This window comes from Falco naumanni, chromosome 7, assembly GCF_017639655.2.
Source record: "Falco naumanni isolate bFalNau1 chromosome 7, bFalNau1.pat, whole genome shotgun sequence".
In the NCBI taxonomy this organism is placed as follows: Eukaryota; Metazoa; Chordata; class Aves; order Falconiformes; family Falconidae; genus Falco; species Falco naumanni.
The window spans coordinates 12823513-12847117 of NC_054060.1; the positions used below are offsets into that span (position 1 = coordinate 12823513).

The 23605-nt window shown below is 44.5% G+C and overlaps 1 protein-coding gene across 4 annotated transcripts in view; it reads left to right on the forward strand.

Annotated features, from left to right (window-relative positions):
- Positions 1-23605, forward strand: part of LOC121091031 (cell migration inducing hyaluronidase 1) — a 114782-nt gene that overhangs the window by 72509 nt on the left and 18668 nt on the right. For all 4 annotated transcript variants that reach the window (XM_040600177.1, XM_040600173.1, XM_040600175.1 and 1 more), the window contains 7 exons: positions 212-403; positions 9675-9850; positions 10431-10640; positions 16119-16324; positions 19625-19694; positions 20529-20657; positions 21358-21443. In XM_040600177.1, coding sequence (XP_040456111.1) covers positions 212-403; positions 9675-9850; positions 10431-10640; positions 16119-16324; positions 19625-19694; positions 20529-20657; positions 21358-21443 — 1069 coding nt within the window. The remainder of the gene's footprint in view (positions 1-211; positions 404-9674; positions 9851-10430; positions 10641-16118; positions 16325-19624; positions 19695-20528; positions 20658-21357; positions 21444-23605) is intronic.

Consider the following 23605-nt stretch of genomic DNA (forward strand, 5'->3'; position numbering starts at 1 on the left):
CTAAAGGAAAACACTTTCTTGTTTGCTCGCTTTCCAAGCCAAAGCCAGTAAAAAGCATGCTTGGAAGAGTTAACTGGGGGGTTTTTTTGTTGCATGAGGAAATCATCATTTTTGATGGCGTTCCAGGCACCAAAAAAAAAATATTAAAAAATAGCATGCATTTTATGATAAGATTAACTGAATTCTCCACCCTTCCATTTTGGCTTTTCAGTAAAACCAAAGCTTACGGTAACCATTGACACCAATGTGAACAGCACGGTCCTGAATCTGGTGGATGATGTGAGCTCATGGAAACCTGGAGACAGGCTGGTGGTTGCAAGCACTGACTACTCCATGTACCAGGCGGAGGAGTTCGAGGTACTGCCGTGCAGAGCCTGCAGACCCACCCAGGTCAAGGTGGCAGGTAAGGTGCTTCAGCTTGTTGTGCTGGTGTTGCAGGTCACCAGTTCTGTCATTCGTGCTGAGGTGACTCCATTAAGAATTGCAGAGCTGGAAGACGCCAGAGTCAGACGGCTAGTTTTCAGATGTTTTTGGGAAACGTATGCCTTCTGTGCTTGAAAGCCAGCTAACTTGATTCTCGTTCCTTTCTGCCTTCCCTTTTCGTAGCTGACACCATTTTTTGTCCCCGAGTCACATACTGAGTGGATGTGTTTATTTAAGAGAGACAAACACAGGTGGTGTATTTGAAATGTTCAATTTGTGTAACTGTATTTGGAAATGCATCATCTCCTAGAAAGCAGGAGGTGAACACAGCTGATCTGAAGAGTGAGCTGGGGCAGGAGCAGACCATGAGAGACTATAAGGCTAGGAAGTAATGTCCAGCTGGCTATTTTCCTAAGGAAGTTATTTAATAAGAACTGTAATTTCACATTTTAGAAGCACTGTATTGTGCCACTGAAGCTACTGTTTCTCGTTTACTGTGTCTCTAGACGGCATTGCGTAGAGATGATGTGTTCTTCAAACATTTCTGGAGTCATGTGGCCAGTGAGCTGTCCTGAGCCACAGCATGGGGGTTGGTCGGGTGCTGCATGGGTTGGTCTGAGCAGGAGGAGCAGGAACCTTTGCAGAGCCACAGCATTTGTCTCTTGAAGATGACTAGCTCGAATCCAAACCAAATTGCTTTTGATGAAAAGATGTTGCAGTCCAATGATAGTAAAGTGGCCTTCAGAGACTAAGTCCAATTAAGTAGCGTAGCTGTGATGAAGCACAGATTATTACTGATACCAGCATAAAAATGAAATCCAGCGTGGGAGATTTGCATCTCCACTTGAGTCTGTGAAGTAATCTTTCCCTTTTAGATCTGTATTTTGGCACACTGATAAGCAGAGCAATACTGCATGAACTGCCTCTTCTGTGAATAGATGAGGATTTCTTAACTTTTATAGTTTACAAAAGCAAAGTTATTTTACAATAAAAAGTATGTAGTAACTGAGGCTGCATTTCCAAGGCAGCATATGCCTGGTGGTAAACAAGCACGTTACATTACCTTCTCCTTACACATTGGCAATTGCTTTAGGCAGAGGTTTCGCCTGCATTTACAGTAAGATCTTTCTCAGAAACCATGAGAGTACTTGGAACATCCAATGCACCAGGGAGTTAGCTCAGTTCTGTGAAATGAACTACTTCACCATTATCTCTGATGCAACATCTTCTGGAAGGTACGAATATTCTTCCTTTGGCAACTGCTTCCTCACAGAGCTCTAGCCATTCATTGTTGGGTGGCTCAAAAGAGAGATGCTCATCAAGCCAAGAAAAATGTTATTCACAGTTTGAATGTATCATAGTCTTATGACTTGAAATGAGTAGTACTTTCAAAGAAGACACATTTCCAAGCGAATATTTTTCCTGAGAAAATTTTGAGCTATTGGAAAAAACCGTACCAGACTAGTATGAAACAAGTCACATCATAGAGATGATCTTGGAAGATAGTCAGTAAAAATAAAGATGACGTAGGAATATTTCTCTTAGGTTTCCCATAATCTAATTGATCTGGGAAATTCATGTAATTACATTTATCTTCTACAACAATGGCAACTAAGTTAGTTTAAGGAAATGAATAAAGAGTTAAAACCAACAAAAAACATTAATGTAAATTTCAAATAAAGAAACAGTGGAAACACTTGTTAAAGTAATTGTGCTCTTGGTCTCCCATTACTCTTTAGGAGAATTAGGACATTCCTTTTATTACCACAATTGAGATGAACACCAAGGCCAAAATCTGCCCTTACTTATATCCAGGCAACTCCATTGACGTCAATGGGATTTCACTGATTATATAAATCAAGGCAAAATCTAGTCCAGTAATAAAAATCACATCCAACTTTCTTGTAAGGAAAGCACATCCACACTAGAAAATGAAATTGTCTGCCTGTTTCTAAATTCAATCTAGATGAAATAAAACCTGGGCATAGCTGAGATGTCCCCTGCCTTTGGGAGCCAGGTGGTCCCTGATCTGCTCTATTCCTGGCCAAGGTGTAACTTCACCCATTGCCCTGTGCCATGACATGCAATTAGCCAGGATAAGGAGCACTAATGAGCCAGGAGATGGGTGCCCTCCCTGCCTCCTCCCCTCCACCATGCCTGCAGCTGCCTGCAGCCCTGCCTGCACACTCCTGCCAGCCAGGGGGGCAGCAGCACCGCAGCGGTGGGCTTCGAGGTGCGACCATTGCTGGTGGAGGCAAACACCACCACAGTGGGCACTCGCCTCGCACTGAAACCTGCCAGTGCGCGGGTACGTACATACAAACCCACCGTCCCGTGATCAGGCACTGGCTTTGGTGAAACTTACTGGGATTCAATTAATTTCACCTGTGAGGCTTCTGTTAAATAGGGCTTTATTTGTCCCAGCGGCTCATCAAACACTGTGTGGAGGGAGAGCGGCCAGCAGAGAGCAAGCACATAAAAATAGTTGGCGAGCAGCGGGCTGGCCCCAGCCTTAGCACAGGTGAGCGGCCCCTGCACAGCCGGTGCTTGTGGCCACATTAGGCTCTTAATTGCATGCAGAAGACATTCATCATAAATGTCTGCCTGCCTTTTGCTATGTGAGATAGGCAAGATTGCTTTTCTCCTGAGAAAACACTTCCACACAGATACATTTCTATGCAGGGTCTCAGAGGGATGTCACTGGTAATAAGTGGAATGGCTTCATTTTCCTAAGAGGTTTAGTTAGCAGCTGAGAACTCCAGAAGTCTGCCCTTTGAAAGACAAATGATAAAACCATTCCTACCTGTGGTGGTTTGTTTCCCTTTCAATCTTTACTTTTTTCCTTTCTGTTTTGTTTGTTTTTTTTTTTAAATGAAATCTAGATGTCAGGTCTGAACTACTTAAGAGCCTCTTTGCTTAAAAAAAGAGGCAGAAAACCTCTGCTTTGTGGACAGACACTGTGGTGTGGCAGCCGCTTGGCATACTAACGTTTAATTATAATTGATGCTCTAGTAATTTAATAATATTTTAATAAACATGGTTTAGCATGTTGTGCCACATAAGTCAAACTCATTAGTTAGCTCATGTCCTCTTTATATTTGATACTTCTTGCTGAAACCTCATATTTCTTTACTTGCTAGAAATGGATTGATTAGAGGCTGGTCTTTTCAAAACAGCTTAAGAGCATCAAAACTCAATTCCCATTGGATTTTAGTAGGATTTAGTCATCTTAACTGTGGACTACTGCAGATCTCAGTGTAGAAGGCAAGGGAGGGAACCCAGGTACTGACCTTGTGCACTCCTTTATTGATATAATTACACTAACGTCAAAACTGCGGCTCCCATGAGTAAGTGTGGTTCACATGAAGGCTCAGCTCTGCAGGTCCTGCTCCCAGTCAAATGGTCGCTCACTCGAATGGAACTTTTTTTCTCCACTTGCCTCCTTTGTTTAACTTTTCTTTTCAATTGTCATTTTAGTGCCTGGATTATTTTCTCTGTGGGAACAGATTAAAACTGTTTGATCTTCCAACTTCACAAGGTTTGGGGAGGGACAATGGTGCAGGGCAGAGGGAGGGAGGAGGAAGGAAGGAAGGAAGGAAGGGTTGTGGTGTTATGATAGAACTGGATAGTAGGAAAGATCAAGTATTTTGTCTAGTTTCCCTGGGAAACAAGTCTTATCTGCATCTTGGTTGCTCTGTCTGAAGTTGCTACTAATGCTGATAAGTTTCACCATGGAACAAAAATGATGAAATGCTCTTTTGTGCTCCTATATGCTCTTGATAAAGCATGAAAAAACTATTTGTGCCTGGCATAATTACTGCAGTTATCCCACATACTGGTGCATCTATGGTTACGAGCACACATATCTTAAATCCTGCTTATTGGGTTGCAAATACTAGAGAGATATGGAGTTTACTGTGATCTTGTTCATGCAGAGAACTTTGAATTAAAAATGTAAATACGTAGTTGCCTAACAACTTCACAGTCAGCATTCATCTTGTGCTGTAAGGGTGGCAGAAGTCACTCCACTATCAACATACAGATACTTTTAGAGATCTGTGGTGTTCTGTTTAGAAGTTGGCATCATTCTGGCTGGATTTTGCCAGAAGCTCTTTTTTTAAGTGTGGTGGGGTGACCCTGGCTGGACGCCCAGTGCCCACCGGAGCCACTCGATCTCTCCTCGTCAACCGGGCAGGGGAGAGAAAACATGACGAGGGGCTCCTGGCCGAGGTGGGGACAGGGAGATCGCTCGGCAGTTACCGTCGCCGGCAAAACAGGCTCAGCGTGGGGAAATCAGTGCAATTTATTACCATTCAGCTGTGGCCAGCAGCGGGTCCATCGAGGAGCCAGCTGGTGTGGCTCCATCGGGCATTGGGCGAACCTTCTGGCAGCTTCTCACAGAAGCCACCCCTGCAGCTTACAGCCACCTTGGTGCTTGAGGACTTTGAGGACTGGGTGGGAAATGTTCAGAAATGGCCCGTTCTAACAGCCTTTGGGAGCTCGCTCTTCTGCCTCTGGGCATTGCCTGGAAGCACAATTGCCAGAAACAGATTCAGGCTTGCGCAGAGGTTCAGAAGAGCCTGAGTCTGATTTAAGTAACGTTTTGCTCTGTTTGTCCACCAGACCTGCCTAATCTTCCCATCCCAGCTGCAAGAACTTACATGTCAGGATAAGGTGAGGGAAAACCCGGAAGGTCAGGGAGGGAAAACCTGGCATTTGCAGAAGTATGTCAGTAGATTGCCAAGTAGCTGCTGCAGAAAGGGAGCATGAGGTGGGACCCTGCCGTTGGGATAAAACACTAACAGACCTCGCAGAGACCTCTCAGTGCCTGGTTAAAGCCAGCATGAGCAGATACGCTGCCCTAGGTCCACATCAATCCTCCTGTCACCCCTGTTGGCAACAGTAAAATCCGCTCATTTCAGCCTTGAAACCAGAGAGCTACAGGGGCTTTGGTCCAACAGGGAATTTGAGCATACACTTACTAATGTCCACGTGAACTCAAGGCTTTTCATGCTCCTGCAATAGAGGGTGTATTTCTGACTTTTGTGGGACACCATGCAGGATCTTGAAGGAGAAAAGGAACAAAAGGCTGTAATAGGAATGAGTTGCCCAGCAGGAAACTGTCCCAAGAAGGCTTAGTTAGCTCTGAACTCCTTACAGAATTTCATCCCTTCTGCTGTATGTCTTTCTACTGGCAACTTAATTTTCCACGTAAAACTTATGAATTTGAGGAATATTTATTCATTAAGACATCAGGTTGTACTGTATGACTCGAGAAGCTGGTTAGCTCACCCAAACCATGCTGTGTTACATTACAGGCTTGTGGCTTAGGGATGCAATAGCAAACCCCATTGAGATAATTCAGAATAATGAGGATTTGACAGGATGCTGGTGTGAACATTTGTTGGTTAGTAAATATAAGCAATAGGGGCATCACCACCAGTGATGACAAATATTTGGCAAAAATGTTAAATCTGACAGAGGTCTGGGCTGGCACCTACAATGAGTTGCACTGATTTTAAAGACTGCCTGAAGGATTGACTGTCACTGGGTTACATGGGTTGAACAGACAAGCTGGTGTTTAGCATTTCCTTTAAAAACTCTTGTTTAGGAAACTTTAAAAGACCATGAGAGAGAAGGTCATAGCCTTAGAGAGCCCAAAGGAGAATAAAAGACTCCTTAGAGAAAAAAAAAAAATTCCAGGAGCATCTTAGCTCCACTTTTACCTTCACCAAACCCAGACCTTCAAGTACCTGTTTCACTTCTGAAAGCGAGATTTAGCACTTTGTGTCGTTTAGAGCCAACACTTCTAGGAATGCATGAGTGTACCTGGGCGGGATTTCAGAGACATCTGTGTAACTCGCCAGAGCTGAGCACTCTTCCACATCTGTAGCAGCTGAAATAGTTTTAAAATTCCACCTCCCTAGGTCTGATAAGGCCTGAGACCCAGGTTTTATGGCTAGGTTCAAGTATGGCAGGTTTTTCTGGAGCTTTGTACAGTTTAGAGAGACTCTCCTTTGAATTGCTTTGTTGACATAAGCATGCCCTTGATGAGTGCATCATCTATGTTTATTTTAAGGCATACTTTCTTTTAATAATTACCTTGTCCTTACCAACAACTGGCAACTTTAATAATCACTGTCAAGTAATAAGCATGGAAATATGCTCATATCTTGTTGAATCAAAACTTCTGCCAGGCAAGCCCACACATTACAGCTGTTCCCTGTGAATTTACATTTTGCTAACTGGAGGCACTGGTATGACAAATACAGCAGCAAACTCGGGGCGTTTTTCCTAGCCTGTCACACAGGCCCGTTGTGGGGAGATGTAATCTGTGTCACTGCAAGGCTTTGTTTGGTTTAGATTATACCATGGCACAAGCCTGGCTTGCTGGCGGGACAACATCTGTCCGTGAGGGCTGCGGCAGGACCAAGCCCAAAGGAGGAAACGGTGAATCAGTGACCCCTGGGTTTACTAGCAGTTGGGCAATCGCAGACATCAGCTTTGATGCTGAAGCAGCAGACACATTCCTCCCACATTCAAAGCGCAGTGTTGCCTTCGTAGTATCAAACCACTTCAGTGCCAATTTGCAAACCCCTGGCTGGGGGTTGCCCATGGCCAGTGCTCGGGGTCTCAGGGATCGTGGCTGCTCGCTGGGAAGGCTCCATGTGCTGGCTGTGAACAGCAGCCTGACTTCAAATTTGTAGCTCTGCAGAGTGAGATGCTCCCATCCCTGTGTGCACTCCCTAAACTCGCCACCGAGCAGCCTCTTTTGTTGTGGGTTTTTTCATGTCTGTCACTAAACATGCCCCAGCGGCTCCCTGGAAGTGCCACGTGTCTATAAATGCACATCGTGGTGCTCCCAGCCCCATGGCAAGTGGCCGGTACCAGAGTGCTGGATCCCAGCAGGTATTTACAGCACCTGAGGACTCCCGTGCCAGGGTCTGTCTGCCACAAGCTGTTTCAGGAGCACAGCCCTATTGCCATGGGGAGCCTGAATTTCTAGCTGCCTTAGGAGAGGTTTGTTTTTCAAAACTCTGTTAAAGGAGCTATTATTCAAAATCCACTTTTACGTTGGAAGGGAATTGTTTTCCATCTCTCCTTTTATCTCCAAACAAGTCAAGTCAGCAAAAGCACAAAGTGAAAAACATGCACCCAAGAAGTTATATTTAGAAACCGGTTAGTCTGTATTTAACATTTCTGTCAGTGCTTACCCTATTTTGCATGTCTGGACTGGTGTTAAATTAAATTAAATACGTGCAAGCATGACATTTATTATTCTAGAGCTCAGCACATGAATAACAAAACTGCCTATCTAATTTCACTGCCACAAATCCTGGAGATGTGGCTTCATATAGGATGTTCTTATGGTTATCTGAACTTCTTCCTGCATTTCAGTAAATCAAGGAAAGGTCAGCTCTGGGGGAAACTTAAAAATAACAGCTTAAAAACAGTTTTGTGTGACAGGCTGTTCTCCTTAACAGCCTCTCTCAAGGGTCCAGCACAGAGTACCCTCGTGTGGAGGACACTCACCGCAGCAACTTTTTAAATGTATGTGACTAAGGGAAGCGAAGCTGCTTTTTGGAGGGGCTGGGTCTAGTTTTGACCACACATCTGATGAGGTTCACTGGCTTCAGAGCAACAACACAGGGAAGACCAGGACTTTCTAGGCAGGCAACTGCAAAAGTGGGTGAGGTGCAAACCTGTGGCCCCTTGCAGCCCCCAGTTCCTAGGGCTGCGTGTGGAGCTCAGAGGAGCCTCATCTTCCACCACAGCCAAAAAGCTGTGTCCACCTGTTCTGCCATCATTGCTGCTCTAGTTCATAGAGAGGTGTTTTTTTTTCACGTGATCATGTTATTTTGAAGGCGGAGGTGCTGGGGCAGAAGGCACGTGTGGTGGTGCGAACCCACCCCGCAAGCACAGCTGTCTCGGAGCAAGGCGGAGCACTCACCCTTCCCAAATCCCAGTATCACCATCAAACTACACTACTCCCAGCTGCAGAAGAGGGAGTGAATGGTGTTTGCTTATCTTTGTTATAAAGTCAGAGCATCATGTTTTGATTAAAAACAAGACTGTTTTAATGTTCAAAATCCTCCCCTCAACTTGGCACCTCTGCTTAAGCATGAAGTGCTTCGCAGCGATATCCAGGCTTCAGGCTTTCCATTTGTTTCTAATTACGGATTTGAACGATTCCATTGAAATTAAATACAGGCAAGTGTGGCATTCCTTAAAGTTCAGTGTTTACTTAAAGAGTTTATTACTTATTTTTACTGGAATAATACAGAATGTAGTCAGTAAGATGAACCTTTTCCCAACTGCATTCTCTGCAGAAAGCTGCGGAAGGAAGGAGGGAATATGAATATGTTTGAATGAGATTACAGCAAAGAGATGATTTTGCTTTCTAGACATCCGCACTGCCTGAACTTCAGCCCTTTCTGCTCAGGCATGGGAAAGCCTTTTGTGCTTTTAACCCCTCCGTGGAGCCAGGTGTGTGTGAGGAGGATGTTACGAGTAACTTTGGCCTGGCAAAGGGAGATGTGACCTGGGGCAGATGGAAGTTCCCATCGACTCTGACTACACCAGGGCAGAGGGAAGTGTTGAAAGTAAATTGGAGACATGCAGGTGGATCTAACATTGAGAGGTTTGGGAGGGCAGGGAGCAGGAGGGTTTGCATCCCACAAGCTGGATGAGGGGTTGCAATTGTCCCAAGCCACAATTGCCGCAAGGCTTTCTGCCCAGCCCTCTCCTTGCTTAGGTTAACAGCCACAGCGCTAGCAGCATCACGCTGATGCTCGCCCCTGAATAGTGCTGTGGGATCTAAGCAGCACCCAGTGCCTCACTGTAGGAAGTGCTGCCCTAACCTTGGGGATCTGGACTGTTCAGTAGCTGCGTCATCAGATTTCTTTACATTGGATGTTCATACATGACTGACTGTGATCCAAAGTAAAAAGATCTTGAAAGATCACGGTCCCTTTTCAAGGCAGGAACTATGTTTTGTCTAACAGACTGTTGGTTTAACTCCCTGGCTCAATGAAGCAACTTCAGACCAAAAATCCCACTTCCTCTGTTGCAAATATCTCAGCAAGACCTTGGGTGACACCTGTACTCCAGCCTTCCCTCCTTTGAGGAGTCAGCCAACAGTTTTTGCTGATTCAATAACTCCATTATCATGCCAACACCACCACAGGAAGCACAAGGGGAAACCAGCAGCATTGGCAGAGTAACCCTGAAACTGGATCTTGCTCTTTTAGGGAAAGCGACATACCTCCACATTGGCGAAGTCATTGACGGCGTTGACATGCGGGCAGAAGTGGGGCTGCTGAGCCGCAACGTTGTGGTGATGGGTGAGATGGAAGGGCAGTGCTATGAGTACAGCAGCAAGTTATGCTCCTTCTTTGATTTCGACACCTTTGGGGGACACATCAAGGTAGGGCTGGAGCCCTCTCCTTGCACTTTCCTCCTCCCAGCCACACCTTCACATACCAAGGGAGCCAGGATGCACAAGGGAAAACCCCCTCACGTCACCCACTGAGCAAACAGCCTCTCCCCGCAGTACAGCAGATCCACCCCGCTGCTGCCGCCTGCCCCTTGCCTTTGAAGTGCTCCTCACGGCCCTGCAGACATTGCTCAGCCAGCCAGGCTGGTTCTTAACCCACCCAAGGTATTGTCCCCACATTCCGATCCCAGTTTTCCCCAGATTCTAGTGGTGCTCAGCCCAGGGAGTTCGATTTGAGCTCAGCTGACTGAAGCTTACAGAAAACATTAAATGCGAATAGTTTTCCTTCTAAAATTAAGTTAAATATAGCAATGGCAGCAGTGGGGGCATCAAAGATAATCCCCTTAGCCACCATGACACTCTTTCTCTCACCCTGCAGCCATATACTCCCTTCCACGTGGTAAATCTCCCTAGCAGATACAGTGCAACCCTTCCTATTCCTGTATTCCCCCCTCCTTCTTACCCTCGACAGTCTTTTGTGTTTCTTGACTGATGTTTTATTGTTCTCCAGATTGGTCTTGATTTTAAGGCTACCCACATTGAAGGTCTAGAACTGAAATATATGGGCCAGCAGACAATGGGGCATTACCCAATTCATTTCCATATGGCTGGAGATGTGGATGAGAAAGGAGGCTACAACCCTCCAACGTACGTGAAGGATGTCTCCATTCACCATACCTTCTCCCGCTGTGTCACAGTCCATGGATCCAACGGTTTGCTGGTAAGAATCCCTGGAGTCTACCTCAGCAATCAAGGCACCAGTCAAAAAATTTCCTCATAGCATTAATACAACTTAATTATTGCAGGACGATGTGTTTTATTGTTAGAGCTAGCGTCTGGCTTTTCCTGACGTGGATATATATTCCAGGTGTATTTCAACCCACATTAAAACGGAGGAGGCCAGTGTGGCACTGCAGGCTGTGCTGACTCAGAGCAGGCAGAGCTTCTGTCTGTGTGCAGCAACGTCTGCGGGCCAGCCCATCTCTAATGAGTAGTTGAGTCTATCTATAGACGGAGAGCTTGCTATTTAAAGAGGATAATCAGAAGGTTTAAGCGTGCTTCATCTTTCCTGTAATGTAATAAAAGTTTGTGATTGCAGTGCCATTCACAACGTTAAGCACTCACAGAACTCTCATTTGTTGGAGTTGCCCTCTGAAAGAAGAAATCTTTTAGGGTAATTCTATAGAATGACCTGTGCTTGCCAGACAAGTTACAGGACACCAGAGATGGTAAGAACACATTCAGATTCTCTCCAGATGTAGGGGTGCCACCTTCTTCTTTGGGGTAAGGATGCAGAGGGAAAACAATGCTACCTTACTGAGCATCCTGGAGACTGGCACACAGCACCAAAAGGCTTTCCTCACTCTTATCCCACCTTTGATAGCTTCTTCCTACTCATATTCAGGAAATGGGCAGAAACCTATCCCAAAAGCAGAGCCGCTAAAGGTGTGAAATAAACGTAAGGTTTGACCAAACTTTTCCCCAAGCATCAGCTCACATATGAAGTCTTAAAATGACAAGATTTCTGTAGGCAAAGGACTCATACCCGTTCAGTGAGACAGCAGCATATTCCAAAAGGAAAGATGTGTTTCAGAGCCCTGAAGAGGAGCATTTGTACAGTCAAGAGCCCTGCTACCATATATAACAGAGTTTTAAGAGAAGACATATCATTGGCAGTTGTAATCTGGATGGTCACTGCGCGTTAGGAGTTCATATCCATACCACTGTTGTAAAGTTACTGTACCGTCTCATTGTAGGAGCCTGTAAGAATTTATTTTCTGTATATTTCTATTTTCTATTTCTGTATTTCTTTACTTGCTGATGAATGCTTCCTCCTTCACTGACTTTAGCTCATGGAAGCCTTGGTCTTACAGTATTCCTTTGGGCAAAGACTGCAGGCTACAACCCCCAAAACTGGCAGCCTTGGAAGGGAAGGTCACAGGCATAATTAAAACGCACAGAAGTTGAAGAGAGGGCATTGAAATTGCAGCTCCAGAAGCAGAGCGGCTTTTATCTGCTATTTATGAATCTGAGGTTTGGGGGTTGACCTCTATGCATCTAAGTTTATAACATGATCCTAAAAACCTACCAAGTGAAGGCAGCTTCTGAAGGAAAAAGATGTTCTGCTATATAGATTATTTAAGGCATTCAGGGTCATATGGCATCTTCCCAGTTTGAAGCTGCCTGTCGCAGCCTGCGGTTGGTGTGGGGAGTGGGAGGGCAGCGCTGAGGATTCATTTGCCCACACCACTGTGGGCTGGGACCAGTGGTGCCACAAACACATCCTCCGGCTGCACAGGGGCTGCCCAGCTGTGGGTGAGCTGCAGAGCAGCTAAAGCTCTGCTTCTGGATCTAACGTGAGATCTTCATTCCCTATTGATTAATACTTGCCAAACCACATACCCAGAGCCTGGCATTTTTCTTACAAGTCAGACAGATGGGTTCATATAGAGCGTTTGGAAACAGTTCTGGCTTTTGTGCTTTCCCCAAATGGTAACTGTGTTGTGGGGAATCCATGGCACAGGGATGCATGTGCTCAGGTTTTTCCAGCCAAGACAGTATGATGTAGCTGATGAAAGCAGTTTGAGTCTCTTGCTGTTACTCAACAGCCACAATTCCCTAAATGACCGTGCATTGCCTCCATCATAAGGCACCCGAGAGAAATCTTAGAAATTAAGATGTATAATCTGAAACGTTAGTCACAAATTTAATCCCTGTTGATTATAGTTTATCAAAATGTGTGAATACTACACTCTAGTCATAACACTTTTACCTTTGTTTTATTTTAACTGTATAAATGTTGCTGACAGCTGAAAAGAAAGTCCCAGTGAAACAGCACAATCTGACCAAGTTTGTTCAGTTGCATCACAGACAACATGCTCTGCAGGTTGCATCACTTAAATGTTGTGTGATAGACATCTGCAACCAGCAGGTCCATGCCTTGATTCTCAGGTGATCTCACCACAATCTCCTCATCTGCTTTCTGACTCTTCATTTCCTTCCTCTCCTCTTACTTCTGCCCCAGATATATTCACAGACACCCACATGGTTTCCAGTGATTGCAATAGTTACTCTATACGTTTCCTAGTTTCCTATTATCTTCTCGCTTGGGCAACACTACTTGTTTCCACATGCATGAACACCATTTGTGCACGCAGAGGTGAGCTCCGTCTTCCTCCATTCATTCCCTCTGAGATCAGGTAGATCCACAGCATACTTTGCTGAGGGAGAATTTGCCTTGGTGATGTGTTACAAACCACACTTCGGAAAGTCATACAAAAAATCTAGTGGAGCTATTAAACCTCAGCATAGCACAGCAGTTAGTGATGTCCTTAACATTAAGCCACTGATTTCAGAGGGACCTCTTGCATGCCTGTGGTTGAGTACCTGGGCAAATGCTTTAACAGGTAGGAGAGGGATATCAGTTATTTTTAACTGTCATTAAAGCAGGCTGGTAATTTCCATACAGGCTTCCTTGCTTGCTTTGCTATCACTTTTCTCATGTCACTTCATCTCACTTCAGAGATACTCATACTGAAAACACTAGGAGAAAAGAATGTCCAGTCATTCCTGAAGACAGAAGTGTTTTTTCTGTGGGTCTGTCAGTGTACTGGAAGTCACTATCGCAGCCTTAGCTCATTTCCATTGATGGGCTGTTCTGCGCTTATCTGCAAATTCATATTCACTGCAAGGCACAGAGGGTCCTTCTGGAAACAAATATGTAGAAATTCTTTTCTCACCATAATTATTGTTTGAAAATGCAATAATTACCCAATATTTGCTTTAATATATTGGCCATAAAACCACCTAGTTACGCCACTGCAGTCCCAGGGATGCAACTTTGCTCCAATTCCCACACTCTCCACTGGATCCCAGTGTGCAAGCTAAAATAGAAGCAGCCATTGGGGAGGGAAATTAAATGGAGGTCAATAAACAGTTTGGCAGAATCCAGGGGAGAGGTCTGCTTCATGGAGTAAGAGGCTGTGCTATCTAACTGCTTCAGCGGTATCTGCTTTTACTAATACAGATACACTACATAGCGACTGCTTTACCATGAAGGCCATAGATTAGTCACGGTTACAGTAAGATTATGAACTATTGAGAAGGTTTTTATCAAATAAAAAAATCAAACCCATTGGAAAAGTGATTTTGGAACAAGCATCTTGTTTGCTATCCAAGTATTTCAGTACTGGGCTTGTGCAGGAAACCAAGACAGAGCTGACCGAGAGGTGCGGTACAGGGAAAGTAATTAATCAGGCAAAGGGTGACAAATGCACTAGGGACCAGGTCCCTGGCTGGTAACTCCACGTTGTTCTGTGGGCTTTCAGGGATGAATTAGAACGATGGGCATTTGCTGGCTCTGAACCCCTCTGCCAGTGCACACTGCTCTTTCTGCTTCACTCCTTTCTCACCGTGCTGGGAGATGCGTTCCCCTGCGATGTTACTCCCCATGCACAGAGGTGGGCTTTGCCCTGGCTGAAGTCTGGTCACTACAGGGGTTGATGTCTCAGTCCTGGTGCAGTGCTGTGCGGGCTGGAAAGATGAATGGCCCTACCAAGTGGCTAGCATTTCTCTAGGGAAACTGTTTTGGTCGTCTAAATGTCACAGCACCATTGCTCATGTGTATTCTAAGTATTACTGTTGGGTGAAAGAAAGTTAATGGGTTTCAGTGGCAGTTTCTGTGCAGTTCTGACATCTCTGTATTTAAAAGACTTCTTCCACATGTTGGAAAACTTCTGAGGATAGTTCACTCTCCTGAAATATATGGCATAAACATTTGCCCCCCTCTTCCAAGAGGAGACAGTTCAGTCTAATGACATATGTTTTACACCTAAATAAAGAAGCCTAAACCTTGCAAAAGCTATCATCTAATTAGATCAGGGAAGGTAGCAGTAAATTTCAGTAAAGGTAGCTCAAAGGAATGCACCCCTTTGCAGGTCATTTAGGCTCTGTTTAATTTACTGTGGTGACTTGTGTTCGGAGATTTGAGTATTTACACTGGAGAGCATGGATGATACATAATAGATGTGTGTGCAGATGTAAGCTTGTAATAGGTTTGGCAAGCAAAGTGTTCTTATGTGAAAACATATTTGTAATCATTTCAACACTAGTCCTGGGATTTTATTTGAAATCGGTGCTCCTTGCTTTAAGAATGAGTCTCAGGCCTGTTTACAAAAGTAATTCAGGCACGGGAGTGTCCAGGTGTCTCAATAGCACCATAAAGAACAGGTCTTCTACCCAGTTTAATATTGTCTTTTTCCCCTTGGCAATTGCTGTTTCATCTGAAGCATTTGTAGGAACGCGCTGGTGTCAGGCTAACCTTTGCCAGGAAGGTTTCCTAAGTCCAAGGTGGTCGATGGGTGATGGCTGATGGGAAGCGCAAAGAAAGAGCCCAGGAAAGCCAGCTCTTCACCTGGCCAATGGAGATGAAATTAATTTTCCATATCCCAGACATATCCACCAACAACTGACTTGCTGGACCTGGTCTGTCTGGGGGCTGTGGTTCCCCAGCCAGTCCTAGCCTTAGGCTTTGAATTTACGTATCTGCTCATGAAATAGTTTCCTCAGATCTGTCAGTGGGGTGATGGGTAATGTTCTGTCCACCACAACCGTGTCCCAGTGTTAACAACAGTCAAACCAAAACCAGAACAGCACTGATTAACACCAGCTGATTTGTCCCAGGGTCAAGTAAAGCTTCTGTCAGCAACTTGGAAAAAAGATCAGGTCAAACCTAAAACAAGCCAGCCTGTCTGGAAAACAACTTGCCGCCTCTCTGATAGCCTGAAAAAATATTTTTTCAGCTCAGCTGCATTTTTCAGATGCATTTTATGTAGCTGCTCATGTAACTCCATGTGAAGATGAATGAGCCCAGATGTGAACATCTAACATCCTCCATTCATCCCCCACTCCGTGTTTTTTCCAGCCTCATGCTAAGACAGTCTTTGATTTCACAGGCCAACAAGAATGGAATGAGCTTTTCCTAGATGATGACAAATTCTAATTAAATTTAAGTGTTGGAGTTATTGCTTAGACTATGAGCTCTTAAGAGCAAAGAATGATCTTGCTTTTGGTTTTGCTTATACACCCCGAGTTCAAGAGGGTACTGAGGTTCCTATGCATCATTGCAGTACAGTTACTTCTTATTATGCAGTGGCTGATGCATGACGCCTGAACACCGACCTTCATTTTGTACATGTAGGTGAAGGATGCTGTGGGATACGATGCACTGGGACATTGCTTCTTTACGGAGGATGGACCAGAAGAGCGTAACACATTTGATCACTGCCTTGGACTGCTTGTTAAACCTAGCACTCTGCTCCCCTCAGACCGAGACAGCAGGATGTGCAAGCTGATCACAGAGGGTGCTTACCCGGGGTACATCCCGAAACCCAGGCAGGACTGTAGGTGAGTGGGAGCTTTCCTTTTCCTCTTTCTTTTCTTTGCAGGATTTAGCTGTAAAAGGTAGCATTACATGTATATGATCATGTAGTCATCTGTAGAGGTCTGGGCTGCATGCCCCAAAGGTTGGGAAAGCAGTCTCCTTGGGATCTTTATACTTGTGCTTTTCAGATGCCTTCACACCTGCAATGTAATTTTCATTTTTAGCATAAAGCCTACCGACATAGCTCCTACCTCAGATGTTTAAAATCTCTCTTTCAAAGTACACAGTGATGCCTTGTGTCTTACGGAGTCTTGATACCAATGCCTCCACAAAAAGTTGCTGAGTTCAGAATGGGCTGTGTTCTGACATTCATGCTCATCTCAAATGGTAGCTGATTTTGAAAATATTCCCATTAATTCAAAAGTCATTATCTGTGAAGAGTGGATACTGTTTAATGGTACGGCATTGGCCTTATGCATTCATTTGGCACAGTCTGCCCAAATTGGAGTAAAACCAAAATGATATAATAAACGTAGTTTAGTACAGAATTGGAACTTGACAATAAAAGATCAAAGACTGTATACACCCATTGGGTCTCTAGTAGCCTGTCTGTACATAAGCTTATTAAAACATTTCCATGAGAACTTCTCAAAACTTCTGTTTGCCACAAACACTGTATTAAACTTGAAAAATGCCAAATGCCTTTCACCCTTTTTTCAAGATCTTGTCCTCCAAGTGTCCTTGCAGATCTGCCCAGCTGAGGTTTAGATGAGGATTATAGAAGCCTTTGTAAAAAGAAGAGATTTTACAAGTTCTTTTTGCAGTTTTGTTGCCTTATAGAAAAAAATCAGATGAAGTATAAAGAAACACAACCAGCTTGGCCACACAGTTAAACATTAGAATATTTTCTTAGAGGAATTAATGGGTTCTTCATTAGCAGTAGCTTTTAAACACAGGTTAGGGAAATGCAAGTCACAAATACTGTAGTTGTAGTTGACCCTGTCGTAAGGCAGGGTGTGAACTCACTGAGCTCCTGAAGGCCATTCTTGCCCTTCTTTCCATGATTTTCCAGCTGGTTTTCTGCCCCAAAATCAAGGTGCACAACCTAGGAATATGTTTTTATTGCTAATTACTGCTGTTCAGGGAACCTACTCGTTTTGATGCATATCAGGCGGCTGATTAGATTTCTTTTTCTCTCCCCATCCCCCCGACTCTTCTTGAGAGAGTACTAAACTCTTCAAGCAAAACCTGTGTTCTTAGCAGCTAGGCAAGTAGATCCCCGGCTGCAGTCCAGGGAGCATAGCAAGTGGTCTGGAGCAGATCTGTGGAACCACATCATTTACAGAATGTTTTCCATTAAAAGCTGGATGTCAACTTTGCATTTAAGAGTTTAAAACTGATGGTGGATCATCTTGAGGACAGGACCCCCGTGCAACAGAATGGGAGGTCTTCCACAGTGAAGGTTTGTCTTGAGAGCACAGGGCATAGGTGCTGTGTTGAAGCTGCTGGAAGACAGGAACACTTCTGCCCGTAGTCCAGATTTTTCTCCAGGAATTTATTCTGCTGTACTTGGAGGGGTGGGCAGAATCTACACTAAAAAAGAAAGATAAATTTCTGACCCACAAAAAGTCAATGGGAAAGTCTCTGAGCCAGACTTCCACCCTGAAAATGAGACAGACAGAGGCTGATTGATGCCTAACAGCTAAAATTCTTCAGGGGATTTCTTTTATTTGGAAATACTCTGAGGCTGTATCAGTATCACCCATTCTGTCCTCAGAACAAACTAGGGTTTTGTCCAAAGAAACGTATTTTTAGCTTTTTAGTTTGGCAGGGGAAAGAGATGAATTCATGCAATGCTCTTTTTCACATCTGTGTTTGTTTATAAATTACACTTAATGTCTCCATTCATAAAATAAGAGTTAATAAGCCATTGTGCTCATTTTCCACTGATAATCCATTTAATAGTCAGAAGGACATATCCTGTGTCATTTTGAAGACTGTTATATGAAAAAAGTGCTAGGAATGATAGGCGGAGGTCTGATGAAAAGGTCCTATGGTGCTTTGATCTACCATGTCTTTCTTTATAAAAGAATTTAAGGTCTGATCAGAAAAATAGCTTGGTTTGCACTGGGCTTATCCAGCCTACAAGTGCGTGAGTTTGCTGACACTACCCCTGGGGCAGCAGCCAAGGCACCCAGCGCCGGGATGAGGGATGAGGGATGAGCACCGGCTGCGGCTCTGTCAGCTTGGAAGAGGCAGGCAGGCAGCTGCTGCCAGAAATTAAGACAATTGGATTGTGCCAAATGACACAGTAACCTGCCCAATCCATATGGCTCTGAGGAACGGGATTGGGATGAAAGACAGGTCACTGTGGAAATAGAACGCCCTTGCCCTTGCCCACACACTGGAGCACAGCCCATAAATAATCTCAAATTGTTTCTTTCTAGGCCAGTCCCATGCCCAAAATAGAAAAATTTTGCTATGTTTGCATAATAAAGGGACACAAACAGAACTCCATCTTAGGCCAGCAAACCCAGTTGGCCTAAAGGCCCCCCATGAAGTCCTTCACAGTGAGATTTAAACAGACATAAGTGTTCTATACGTTCACCCCTCAGGAGGGTGAATCTCACCCTCAGTTTTGGGGACCCAGTCTGCTGGTTGTGCGTGCTGTATTTTTTCCTCCCAAAGTTCATGTGCCCGTTGGTTAATGAACGCCGTATGTCACAGGGTGGACAGTGATGGATTGATCTTTTCTTCTTGATGAGAATCCTTCAATTAAGAGTCTTTTATGCACGTTAAACAAATGGAGTTCTTTTGTCCCAAAAGAAATGCATAGGAGGGTGGGAGCGAATAAAGTTTCTGAATCATGGCAGCTCTTGGAGAAGGCAGGTACCAGGGTACACTTGGAAAGTGCTTAAGAAGCATTTCGTTGGGTGCCTTGACTAAATGAGTCTCTAATGAACCTGAGGGCTTATTTGGGGGCAAAGTTCTTTTCTGTGACTTGTGCAACAACATATTTACCTTATCATAAACCATGACTGACATCCTACAGCTTCATAGCAGGCTTGGAATTGCAGTTGAAATTCCTCATTTAATACTTGGTGTTTTGAAAGATAAGGCCGTGCTGTCTGTCAGACTGCAAAGGACACGTGTGGTATGAGAAGAAAAACAACAAAAAAACCCCCACTGTTCCCTTTGCCCCCTAGGCAGGACCCCTTATCTGGGGAGGTATCAGCCCTGCCTGTACTGGGGGGAGTTGACTGGTGACCGGTGTGTGCTCAAACTGTCATTTTCATGTTATTCTTTGTTTTCCTGACCCGTAGTGCCGTATCCACCTTCTGGATAGCCAACCCACACAACAACCTTATAAACTGTGCAGCTGCGGGATCTGAAGTGAGTGCAGAAGTTTCTTATTTGGTAACAACTGCAGCTCTGCAAGGCTGAGGCTCTTGCTGGAATAAAACCTGCTTCTGTTACACAGGCGTTTTTGAAACTGCTCGATCGAGACATATCTTAATGTGGCTAGTGCTGCCAATAAAAAATTATGCTTTTCCTTTTGCTCCACACTTCTTGTCACTTGCTGTTTCTAGAGCTGGATGGCTTTAAGAAAAATTCCCAGCCTTTGCACAGCATGCAGCCTGAATAAATTAAATAAATCTGACTGCGGAGTCCCAGTGAAGTCCTTGGCAATGATTCTGTTGGTTGCAGTACAGTAATGGTGCTCTGAAATTTCAATCAGCACTAATGCTAATTCCACAGAAATTCTTGGTCACATCAGGAGCCTTTATTTTCCTACTAAGAGAAATAAACAAGCAAAGCAAGCCTTAAACAAAGAGATGTGGTCTTTCCAAAGTTTCCAAATCTTTGTACCTAGGTTTGGGGTCCTAGATACAGTTTTAGGCAACTAAATAAGAATGATCTGATTTTTAAGATCTGAGGACATCACTGTATGTGTGTGTGTGATGGATTTCAAAAGCCTTGCTTATAGCTTCAATGTAGATGTCAAAACCTAGCTTAAAGCACATTGAAGATGCGGGAGTGTGAATATGAATGTATGTGTGTGTTAAGTTCTTTGCTGCGTATAATTATAGAACTCAAAGCTGATGGCTATGATTTGTCCCAAAATATTCTGGCTTATGTCTCGTGGCTTTACTGATAAATCCTTGGGCTAAAGTGGATCAACAAAGAAGTTTAAGCAAAGTCTCAGGTGTCCATTCTCTTTCTTAGGAAACAGGCTTTTGGTTTGTTCTGCACCACGTGCCGACAGGGCCCTCAGCGGGCATGTATTCCCCCGGCTACTCGGAGCACATGCCGATGGGGAAATTCTCCAACAACCGCGCACATTCCAACTACCGGGTGAGTCTGCACGCAACGGGACTGCTGCCCTCAAAAACCCCATCATCTTCTCACTCCAGCTCTTTGGGTCTGCAAGCTATTACTGCCTGTGCTTTCTGTTTCACTGAGAGTCACTGCAAGCTTGTTTGTGTCTGCAGACGGAGCAGCCTGCGTGCTGGTGTGGGAGCTCCCAGTCAGCCAGCACCCGCTTCGCTTGGCTCCTGGGCATTCAGAGATGCTCTTCCCTCTGCTCAGCCTGCTCCTCTGCTCGCCTGAAATAGTGCCTCCGGGAGCATCTATTGGCAGCTTGTCTAATTATAGACTTCAACTGCCAGTGCTAGCAATTAAATGAACAGCTTCTAGAGGGATAAATACAGGCCGCTGTCTAATCGCCTTCTCTTATTTACCCTTAGCATGCCGTGGTGTGGGGCTGTGTGTTCCTGACTGCTTTAGACTGCAGCAGGGTGTTTATGTGTGTGTGTGTGGAGTTACATGCATTTACAAGAGAGGTGCAGTTTCTAGAAATTTGCAGCACTTTTGGGGGGTCTGTGTAAGTCTGGACAGTCCTGCTAGCCCTCTGTTTCACTTGCTACTGACAGAAGCAGTTATTAGGATCGTGCGAGTGACTTTGGCCTAGAACAATTGAAGGCAGAGCCTGGAGATGGAAAGAACTGTAGAATATATAAATACACTGTAATATTGCATTTCTCATTCCTTTTAGGCTGGAATGATCATTGATAATGGCGTTAAAACCACTCCAGCTTCTGCCAAGGACAAAAGACCTATCCTGACACTGATTTCTGGGAGGTAAAGTGTCTTGTGTGGTTTGGTTTGGACAAGACTTCTCTGTAGCACTGAATGAAAGCTATGAAACTCACCAAGGAAGGTGACAAGAAGCATCACTATATCTTTGGGGTGGTTCTTAATGCAAAAAGGTCTTTGCTTAGATTTACCGCTCTAACTTCATCTTCTCCATTCCTCACCCTAAGGGACCCCCAGCACCCACATTCTTCTGGTTTTGTCCTTGCTCTTTAGCTCTGAGCTGGGCTGTCATGGATATTACATCTGCTTTAGGGTGTTGCATTGATTATATATATTTTTTAGATAAACAAGAAAATTAAATGTTGTCTGGTCAACAACTCTGCTGGGCAGAACTTGCTGCAAAAGTTTCCCAGGAATAAGAAATCAAAGTATTTCCTAGGAATGCTCTTGATTTTCTTCAATCCTTCAGGACCTGCTTGCACAAGGAGTGTTTACGTGATGGAGCTCACACTTTGATTTCAAATTTCTGTCTAGTTCCAGATCTGACTGCAATAATAATTACAATGAAATACACAAAGCTGCCCTTCATCCCTGCTGCTGCACACAGCCTCTGTGTGGCATAACGGAGTCATTGAGAAATACTGGAAACCTCTCTATAAAGCACATGGTATCGGCTGACCTACCATGGTCTGATAGCTTCTGAGAACCCCCTCTCTTTCCCCAAAGCGGACTCCACGTGGAGGCTCGTGTAAGCAGAGTGCTTCTTGCAGGCAAAATGTAATAGCCTGAGGACCGCACTTGCACCCTTTTATCTCGGTAGAGATTGAGTCTGGCTCTTAACTTAGTTACCAACCCCAGGGAGAGAGAATGACTTGCATATTCTCAAGTTTCATAGTTTTCTCTCCTATTAGATGAATTGCCTGCTGTTGCACCCAACCTGCATTCCCCCATGACTGGGTTTCTTGACAGAAGAAACCACGCAGAGAAGAGAAATCTGCTGAAAACCTCTGTGCAGCAGGGGAGAATGACAATTTCTTTCTTTTCTCCTTTCCATCTTGTGGGGCATGGCTTACCCAGATTGCTGTAGTCACATGCTGGGCAAGCACTGCAGGGGTGGGATTGGTCCTCCTCCACAGGGGAACCCAGCCAGCAGCTCAGATATCGGTTATCCTGGGATCCACACCACCCCAGTGCTCTGCCTAGCAGCTGATGTTAAAAGATGTTCAAAAGTGAATATTATTTACATTATTTTAATGCTCAATTAATTGAATGATTAATTGAATGATAAAAGTAACTTCTAAAAAATGAGTTATTAAGAGAAGCCTGCTCTGCAAGTACCTCCAAATTCTCTTGGGAGTCTGATACTGCTTTTCCATGTAGCTGAACACATGCCTTGGGAAACTGCCTGCTGCCACAGGCGCAGGAAGGGATTACAAAAGGCAATTTGTCCCTTGCCATACAAGGGCAGGAATGACCCCTGGAAGCCAAGCAATTCATAATGCAGTCATGTTTATGCTCAGGGATTACCCACCAGCACAGGCTGCAGCTCAGATTATTTATACCTTTTTCTACCTTTCATGTATCAAGACAGAAAGACTAAATAAATGCTTATGGTCGGACTGGCTGGGGCAAACTTTGGGGTAGGCTGGACAGTTGCAGAGTTGGAGAGATTATTCTGCATTCAGTTACAGCATTAAATGTCTGAGTCAAATTCTGTATCCTGTAGTGTTCCTCCGGTTATACATGGATGTGAATGAAACTGGAATCCGTCTCCAAATATCCGTATTTAACAATGCCTGGGGAATTCACAAGGGCTGATACTAAATCTCTGTCTGAAAGCAAATTCACAGTGATGAAGCTGCCAAAGCAATATTCATTTACTGGAACCCTATCAGCCTGATGCTCAGTTTTAGATTGATATGATGGCTTATTAAGGAAAGCAAAGTGCTATTGAATAGCTGTTAGTGATCTGACAGCTTGGCCTCGCTACCCATTGGTGAGGCATGAATTTTAATCTCTGGACCATCCGTTGCTGGCACTGAGTTGGATACTCATCTGTCAGGTTTTCTAACCTGTGTAGCATAATGGAAGATGCTCCTTCAGTAGCAAAAGGGAAAGCTGTGCCTCAGGACTGGGTAAATGACAGCCAAGCTCAGCATCACCATAGCGAGCCAGGTCCTTGCTCGGGTTCTGTGGCCGGAGTGGTG